Source organism: Coregonus lavaretus (assembly GCF_964263955.1).
Source record: "Coregonus lavaretus genome assembly, chromosome: 6".
NCBI classification, from domain to species: Eukaryota; Metazoa; Chordata; class Actinopteri; order Salmoniformes; family Salmonidae; genus Coregonus; species Coregonus lavaretus.
In genome coordinates this window covers 1,574,003-1,584,002 of record NC_139993.1, presented here as the reverse complement: position 1 = coordinate 1,584,002, position 10,000 = coordinate 1,574,003, and the positions used below count along the sequence as shown (strand labels likewise).

The following is a 10,000-nucleotide window of genomic DNA, read 5'->3' as shown; positions in this document are numbered from 1 at the left end:
GTGGTCCTCTCAGTTCAGTGTGTTAACTGTCTGGTGGTCCTCTCAGTTCAGTGTGTTAACTGTCTGGTGGTCCTCTCAGTTTAGTGTGTTAACTGTCTGGTGGACCTCTCAGTTCAGTGTGCTAACTGTCTGGTGGTCCTCTCAGTTCAGTGTGTTAACTGTCTGGTGGTCCTCTCAGTTCAGTGTGTTAACTGTCTGGTGGTCCTCTCAGTTTAGTGTGTTAACTGTCTGGTGGACCTCTCAGTTCAGTGTGTTAACTGTCTGGTGGTCCTCTCAGCAGATTATAAGTATGATACAATATGAATATGAATATAATATTAACACAATATTTAACAATATAGACATGATCGTCTTTCAATGAGATTATCTTTACAAAATAAGTTATAATAGTGGGCCCAATATGGATATTAGATTTTCAAGGAATACATTTGACTGCGTGATGCATTTTATAGTTGTGATGTGCTAGTATGTCTGTACACAGAGTAAACGAAACAAGACACTATAGAACAGTTACATCATCCCAACGGAAAAACTAACGAACAAACAACCAAAGAATTAGTCGTGCATTAGGTTATGATGAAAACTGATTAGTTAATTAAATAGTCCATTCCACTCATTAAAGTTAATTTACACACAGAACAAAACTGTAGTGTATCCTCCTTGTCTTAATATTTAATATCTATACGGATCAAATCATTATCCTGGCCCTGAGGGAGCATACTGGCTGTAATAACTTTCATTCCGAGCCCTGTAGCATTTATAAAAATGTTTACTGTGAGAACACTGAGGTTCATGGTTCAAACCAGCTAAAGGCAGCATTCGTAACAGGCCTTTGAGTCAATTGTATAAATGTATAAATATATCCATTTCATTATGGAACACAGTCAAATATTTCTTTCAGCGGTTTTCTCCCCATATAATGTGAAATTGCTGCAAGCTGTTGCACTTGGAAAATGTTTGCTCATAATACTATTCTTCTACACATAAATCACAGCTAAATGTTGAATTTAAATGACTACAGACAGACAATTTATTCTTGGCTTCCTTCCTCAACACCGAAAAGCCGAACTTACGGCCAGTGGGGTCGCTTCGCAGTTTTATGGACGACTGTCATTATTTGTTGACAGTTGTTCATCATTTAGATGTTTTATTGTCCTCACTTAGTCTCTCTCTCTTTATTTCTCTCTCTCTCTCTCTCTCTCTCTCTCTCTCTCTCTCTCTCTCTCTCTCTCTCTCTCTCTCTCTCTCTCTCTCTCTCTCTTTTTTTTCTCTTGGGTTGTGACCACCATCAAATTAGTTTAGGGGTGAAAACTTGTCACCAAGAATGAAAGGCTACTATTGGACAATCAGTCCTTTATTTTGTGTGTGGGTGTGCGTGGAGGTCTGTCTGTCTGCGCAATTCTTATGACCATCCATCTATTGCCATAGCTTCCAGCGTCAGATACACCCATAAATATCTATAGGATTTTTTTTAAAATGTGAAACTATACATTTTACGGCTCTCGCTACTCTAAGAATTGTATTATTCGACTCTAGCATTCCAGCGCATTATCTTATAACCAAAACCAGAAACCTGGGAATACCAATCCAAATCCATAGTGACATTTTCATCATCTTCAGTAAATGTTGGGAGAATTCCTTATGATCTACTGTGAGCATCATCCATGGAATAGATGAGGGAGGCAAGCAGTGAAATTCAAGTTTCCCCCAATAAGCAAAAGGCACGGACTTTGCACTCCTGAGTCCTGAGCTATTCAGTGCTACCGCGTTGTAGCTTCTTCTCGTCAGTTCTAACCCAATCCTGGTAGGGTTCTGTGGCAGTGTACAGTCCGGTCCACTCGGCCGGTAAACACGCAGTGCCGGGCCCCTCCGTGGCCCCTCCATGGCCCCCTCCTGGGGTCCCACGCCACGGTGTCTGTCTGGCGGTCCCAGCAGGGACTTACCGGGCAGGGCCCGCCGCTCACGGAGGGATGCTCTGCCGACTCAAAGAGCCTTAGGACCCCTCCGAAGTCCTCGGGGGTCCTCGGAGATGACTTTAATTTAGGGTAAATAGAGGCCCCTTGTATTGCCTGACTGGAGACTGTGTTTGTTTATACAGAGCAGATCAGACAGCTTGTTTTAATGTGGATAGTAAGCCTACCTAAAGCCTGAACATAAACCTGGGGTTTGATGTCGAAGATCTAGATAGCCTAAAGAGCTCCATTAAATATGCTCTGTTTGATGTGGTAGATATATAACATAGATCTAGGTCTATGAAATATGGTTGCTGTGGTTGATGTTATCTGTCTATAGGGCTACATTGAAATAGTTTGTTCTGTTTATCTATAGCTTATAGAGCTGTCTTGCTATATTAAATATGTTTCCTGTGTTTGATTGTATAGATCAAGAGGTCCTAAAGAGCTCCATTAAATATGTCTGGTTTATTTGATGTCATAGTTCTAGATAGCCTATCAAGCTATTTTATATTCACTTTCTGAGTTTTATGATATAGTCTAAAGAGAAATATTACATATGATTGATGATAGGTATAGACAGCCTGCAGAGCTACAGTATATTAAATACTTTTGCTCTGTTTGAGGTTATAGATCTCTATAACCTACTGAGCAACACACATAATAGTATATATGTTTATTTATAATATGTTACAGTGGAGGTTGTCTTTACCTGAGGAGGGTTGATAATAGTCTAATAGCCCTATCGAATTTCTGCTGCATCACACTTTTATTGTTCACTGACAAGTAAAAGGTCTGCTGGGATGTAAGTCGATAATTTATCCCGTATTACCGCTAAACCTTGCCACGTCATGGAATCAATAGATCAACATTAATCATGTCATGACCTTCCCCTCAACCAAACTATCCAAACCCCATTGAAGCCCCATTCATCCCCATTTGCCATGCAGCTCCGCGGGTCGATAATGGGCAAAGCAAAACACAGATTAAAGCCAATTTGGATGGTTGGGGCTTGAAGCTTTGCAGACGCAGGCAGGCAGCCCATGGTTGGTCTGACCTAACTTAGGGTTCATTCTGCTCTTCTCTCTCTCTCTCTCTCTCTCTCTCTCTCTCTCTCTCTCTCTCTCTCTCTCTCTCTCTCTCTCTCTCTCTCTCTCTCTCTCTCTCTCTCTCTCTCTCTCTCTCTCTCTCTCTCTCTCTCTGAGAGAGAGTCTGTGGCTTCACCGAGCGGGTGAAGACCGCAGAGCCTAAATCAAACCAGCCTGTGTGTATGTGTATGAGAGAAAGAAAGAGTGTGTGTGTGTGCGTGTGTGTGTGTTTCAAACCAGCATGTGTGTGTGTCTCACCCTCTCCCTGAGATGCCATTGGTAATGGGAACCAACTCCTCTCCATTCAACCTCCATTTGTCTCATTAGCCTATTAGTCCAAAGTTTAATCACAGGATGTCGTAAAATGATTTGGTCTATGACTAATGATAATATTTCTACTCCAAAATGAACGGAACAAAAGCAAAACGTGGGTTTTTGTTGTTGTCTTTGATGCTTTGATGCCATGTATGGGCCGCAGCTTTGGGCCTAGCAAGCTACCTCTCCGTAGGTCTAGATAATTGCTTACACGCTAGACGTCGTGGCATTAGGGTATCTCACGGCAGGATAACAAACTAATGAGTAATTTCATGGCTGTTGAGTCATTTTAAAAGGCAGCCATCTTGTTGATCTGACTGCGAGTTAGAGGACTGAAACGAATCTATTCTCTGTCATTGTAGCTACTGACTGTAAACAACCATGTAAAAAGGAGGGAGTTGTTAAAACAACACACAGAGTCTCTGGCCATGTCTGAAATCTGTCCTGCTAATTACTAAAATGACATACTTATCGTACTACATACTATTTAGAACCTACTGTTTAGTAAACATTTATTCAGTAAGGAACAAATATCCCCATACTAGGTTCACCTATACTGATTCGCAATTGCGACAGCAGCATTATCTCATTATCAGATGATTATCAGCTGCTGTCAAACACACGTGGGTCTGAAAAGACGATTCTCTTCCTTCATTAGCGTGCAGTGAATTCTACCAGATGAAAAGCCTAAATTAGTATGACATCCTGGCATTTAAAGCATACAACATTTAAAAAAATTCACATACTATAAAACGTTCTATTTTCACATACCCAAAAAGCGTGATTATGGGTATTGGGACACGACCAATGACATCAAGGCACTTTCAAATGTACCATATAACACAATTAGTTAAATCAAATGTCATCATAAAAACATGTCTGTAATGAAATGCTGGGGTACCGAGAACACTGTCTGTCGCTATAGGTCAAAGGTCAAATTTGATGTAGCAGGGAAGAGAATGCAGCCAGAGAACTCTGGGTCATCTCTAGTTACCACAGCCACAAATTGCTAAACCTCGCCTATTTCGAACATTTTTTAACATTTTAGTCATTTAGCAGACGCTCTTATCCAGAGCAACTTACAGGAGCAATTAGGGTTAAGTGCCTTGCTCAAGGGCACATCAACAGATTTTCACCTAGTCGGCTCAGGGATTAGAACCAGCGACCTTTCGGTTACTGGCACAACGCTCTTAACCACTAAGCTACCTGCCGCCCTACACTTTCTCATCTTAAATTTTTTATTTTAAACCTAACCCTGACCTTAGCCATAACCACATTGCTAACTTTATGCCTAACCCTAACCTTAAATTAAGTCCAAAAAGCTAATTTATGATTTCATTAATTTTTATGATATCGCCAATGTTGATTTTGTGGCTGTGGTAACTAGTGACAACCAGAACTCTGCCAAAGTGAATTCCTCTCCGCAACCCCTGGATACAACCCCTAGGGGGCAACATACCTCCTAAACTCCCACTGTAACACTAAATATATGTCTGAATGAAATGGCACCCTATTCCCTATATAGTGCACTGCTTTGGACCTGGACCCATAGGCCCTAACTCATTTCAGATCCCTAATTACAAAAGTCTGCTCCTCCTCAGTATGTCATTGTACCCTCTTTATTTTCTCTTTATCTCATTGCTCTTCAACTAGATAACAATACTGTGGAAATATACCACTATGATAAGTTATGATAAAGTCCCCCTCATACCACCATAGAACAGCATGCCACAGTGATCATGCTGCATGTATAGTGTTTCTATTATCAAAGCCAGGTCGGTATGGGGAGGGTGTGTGTGTGTGTGTGTGTGTTTGGGTGCGGAGGATGTGTCGTTGCACTGACTCTGGTTAAGGAGACATTCCCATCTGGCGCCAGTGTAGAGGGAACCCACTGTGACACACAACAACACATACAGACACAGGGCGAACCCCGACCCCGGCCCAACCCCCCCGAGACTGAGCTGCCTCTCGTCTGCTCTCCTCCCTTCCTTCCTCCCTTCCTCCCTCGGTCTCTCCTCTCTCTTTCTCTCCTTCCTACTGTCTTTTCTCCCCCTTATTTTACTCACGTTCTTACCCTTATCTCTCTGTTTCCTATTGTCTCTTCTCCTTCGTTTTGATATTTTTCTGTCTGTCTCTTTCTCTCTCGCTTCTGTCCACTGCCTCTCGTCTCTTCTTCCTTTATCTCTCTTCTGACTCTCTCTCCCTTCTTTCTTATTCCTTGTTCAGTCTCTATCTTTCTTCTCTCCTATTCTCTCACATTGTTTCTCCATTTACATACTTTATTTACACCTCCCTACTTATCAGCAGCTGAGAGAGAGAGAGAGAGTAATCACCAAGCCAAATCAAAAATGAAACAGAACAATGAAACGAGAGTGAGAGAACATTACAGTTACCTCACTCCAAGTCCCCCTCTCTCTCACACGTTCACATTCTCCTCCGTTATGTGTGACATCAGAAAAACCCCAGAAGAATTTGATAATGGCGAACGTTATACACTAAATGAGCCTAAATTACTTTTGGCAATGACTCCTCGCAATATACTGGGGAATGTGGAGCCTCCAAACAGTCAGAACAAATTAAAAGCCAACCTGCTATTTTACTGTGGAGATCTGTTGATGTTGTAAAGCGAGGGAAACGGGACTGGAGGCCTTTACGTGACTAACCAGCAGATTTTATATGATTTTCCCCCAGCCCCAAATCTAAGCCTTCTTGGCATAAGATCCTATGCTTTGTCCAAGCATGGGGTCTGTAAATGCCCTAATAAATACTTTTTAACACTTTATGTAGTTCCATGCCCTAGGCCAAGAGGACAAAGTTTGTCACTCAGCAACTGCATGCGGAGGGGGAGAGAAAGAACTCCCATCACAGTCTAAACTGGGCGTAATGTCAATTTAATTAACAAGCGTGGCTAGGCACACACACACATGCAGTAGGTGCATGTGCACACAGGCGTACGCAAACACACACATGTGCGCATACACACACATACACACAAGCCTTCCCATACACATACACACACACACACACACACACAAATCCACACACATCTCCGGGCTTAGTGCGATGGTGTGAAAATATGTGAGTGTAAATGAGATGCAGACAGCCTCACAGCAGAGTCCCTGACAGAAATAGGAGAGAGAAAGAGAGCGAGAGAGAGAGAGAAAGTGAGAGAGAGAGAAAGCGAGAGAGAAAGCAAGAGAGAGAGAGAGAGAGAGAGAGAGAGAGAGAGATAGAGAGAGAGAGAGAGAGAGAGAGAGAGAGAGAGAGAGAGAGAGAGAGAGAGAGAGAGAGAGAAAGCGAAAGAGAGAGAGACAGCGAGAGAGCGGGAGAGGGAGAGAGCGGGAGAGGGAGAGACAGAAAGAGAGAAAGGAGGATATGGCTCAGTTCTGAATAGCTAAGCTGAGGTTTGAAGAAAAGAGGTAAGTCATGTTTTGCATTCTGTGCATACCAGTCATCTCTGAATAATGACAGGGAAAATAACGGACTCCACTTGGTTCTCCCTTGATTTGATTTTGGGACAAAAAGAATGAGTACTTTTACTTGCTTTTCTTATTTTTTAAACTTAACAGAAACAATTTGTAAATACCAGGTAAATAGATACCACCTGAAACTGGATTGTAAAAATACAACGTTGCTATTGTGTATTGAAAATACATACAAACAGTAATAAGGCCAAATCAACAAGTCCCAGATTAGGAATGAGAAAGCTTAACACTTTATTGATGACATCAGAGCAGATGGGTCTGACATAAACATTTGGCACTCAGAACACAACAAGGTTTATAAACACTGGGTGGTGAATGATGACGTAATGACAGGATCACATTCATATTTACAATCTGATCCATGGTAAAAATACTGCCAGTTATTGTAATGAATTATGATTAATGCAAACTTGATATGAATCACATTGCATTGTATTCACTATTTAAAAAATCCCAAAATAAATAATTCAAAAAATATTAAATAAATCCTGCCAGCTTTTCACCCAAATCAAAAAATCTGCAAATAAATTGCTTAAAATATAAATAAGTATATAATAAATAGGTAGTTAAATAAATACTAGAAAACACAAAGATACGGATACTCTAGGTAGTTATTGTTATGTTAAAATATGAATTATGAAACATTAATCCTACCTGTACAGCTGCTAGTCTACTACATTCAAAATCATCTGAATGGAAATGACATTAACCCAAATATACAAGATCATCGTACCCAATCGTACCAAAATCCTCATACACAAATTATTCATAGTTGCTGGAAAATCTACTGAGGTTTTTACAATCAGGTTTCTAAATTAATGTGGGCTGTGTGCTTCCTGAACAGAACACAACGTTTTATTTCAGTACTGTGTATGTAAAAATCTACAAAAAACATGTCTTGTTTTTCCTGTAGGACATGACATGACTAGATCTAAACCTTTAGGATATTAATCGATCTAAACGTAATAACACTAAACCTTGTAAGACCACATTTACTAATGATACTCTACATTCAGTTCAGAATCAAATGAAAACCTGAAATCATATCAGTCTGATGAGGACGATCTAGTGAGAATTTCAGGGAATCTTCTTATGTTCAGTTCTCCAAAGCTTCTCATACGCACATCTCTCACCTCTCTCTCTCTCTCTCTCTCTCTCTCTCTCGCACAGGCACGCACACACATAACACAAGGCGGTGGTCCTCACTGATAACGTCATAGAGAGATTAACTTTACTGCAAATGAGTCACATACGCTGACACCTAAAGAGACATTTGGAGCGTTACCCACAATACCTCATATGGAACTCCCCCAAGTAAACAACACTTTTTTCCTTATCTCCATCTCCATCCCCTCTTCCTAACCCTTCCTTTTGGAGATCTCACATTCCCTTCTATCGCCATCACCCCTTCCTAAACCCTTTCCCTCTAGAAAGCCCTGCATCCCTCATTCCTTCGAACGACTCGCCTCCTCTTTGGCCCTCTCGGCTTGCTTCAGGGCGTTGATGACGGGGAACCATGGTGACGGGGGCAGCTCGGGGATGATGGCGCCGGTGGTGGTCCTCTTGGCCTGGTTGAGGTGACCCAGGGCGGTGTAGAGACTGCTGGAGCGGGGGGCCACGCCTGGGTCCTCCTCCTGCTGCTGCTCTGTGTAGTACCAGGGCTCCAGGACTGCTGCTGGGGTGCAGTGCTTGTGCTGCATGGGGAAGAGGAGAGAGAGGATGGTTGGTGTCAATTGTATTATTTACTTCAGAATGTGAATTACGGTACAGAAAAACGTTCAATTTTAAATCACTTCCTGAATTGAGTGAATAAAAAGTGACCCCCAACTCTGTAAGAGAAAGGATCCAGGAGGCAGAAGAGGGAGCACAAATGGATGTCGGATTATGATGTTGCCTCTATTTACGGTTAGGGACAGCAGGTATTCTGGTTATCATAATCACATGGGTTGTGGTAGGACTCAATAAATGATGAGGGAAAGTCACATGCTACTGCCTTACCCTTCAGTGAAACTACTTTTTACAAGTGAGTCATACAAAGCCTTATTCCACAGCGTGGGCGAGGGTGAGAAAGGTTCCTACAGGGAAATTATTTTTCATATTCAAACCTAGATGTGCCAGCTTCGTCTCATTAGATATGACACCTGAGTTGCCATCCTTAGATAAATGAACACGTAAGCTGTCGAAGGAATAAAGAAAGGAACTCCACCTCCAATTTGCCAAGCTCTGCTTGACAGGAGAAGCTTCAAGTGAGTTTTCCTTAAGAGCGTTTTCCATTGAGTAGCATCAGCTTCCTGAACAAACCCCTGAGGGCAAACCAAGGCTTCCTGACAGACTACCTGACCTTCCATCAGTAGTGTGAGAAATTACCTCTCACAACAAGCCTGGCTGCCTTCGCTCTACTAAACGAAAGACAACGCCACGACACCCTCTGTTTGACTCTCCTTTTTCCTCTCCCATGTCTCCAACAACACATTAGCCGTGGAGAAACGCTGCGAGCTACACTGTACCCATCAACATCAAAAGCCTTTGCCGGGAAGGCCCCCTTGCCCATCTCCCTCCTTTAGTCTTAAGCCTTTAATCACAGTTTAGTCACGCTCAGCCTTTATGAAAGGCCCCTCTCTGATTCACGGGCGTCCCAATCTACTGCCTGACCAAAAAGCTTTGCCTGCCTCTCTCTCTTTAAAAGACAGGGGGCCTTTATAGTGAGTAACAGCCGTGGAGCGTTGCCTGAGTACACGATGCCTGGGAGGTGTCCTAAGGAGATAATGAGTTTATGTTACCAGAATGAAGAGACAGAAAGAGTGGGAGAGAATCCCTTAGAAGTCTCTGGTGGGAAAATATGTTGTAAACAGAATACAGTATGAGTATTAGATGAGGTGTATAGTAAGTATGGACTATAGGCGAGGGTGTATTAGTATGTCATTGGGACTGGATGATAATTATGTCTGTGAAGGCGATTATAAGAACTCTGTTGGTCTCTGTGAGACATTGCAGGTGACCAAAACAGCTAGAGAAACAACCTCTGCTTCTTGTCTGTGATTTTAATGAATGTAACCCCCTAGGACCGTCTGACTGGGATAGGAGGCAGTGTGTGTTTATGTTTATGTGTGATGATGATGATGCTTTCAGTAGTCTATCTTGCCCTCGGACATGTAAGCTG

The 10,000-nt window shown here is 42.2% G+C and overlaps 1 protein-coding gene across 1 annotated transcript in view; it reads right to left on the bottom strand.

Moving 5' to 3' along the window:
- Window positions 1-7,049: 7,049 nt before the first annotated feature.
- Window positions 7,050-10,000, bottom strand: part of caly (calcyon neuron-specific vesicular protein) — a 6,384-nt gene continuing 3,433 nt past the window's right edge. The window contains exon 5 of the mRNA XM_084162863.1: window positions 7,050-8,534. Coding sequence (XP_084018989.1) covers window positions 8,286-8,534 — 249 coding nt within the window. The 3' untranslated portion in view covers window positions 7,050-8,285. The remainder of the gene's footprint in view (window positions 8,535-10,000) is intronic.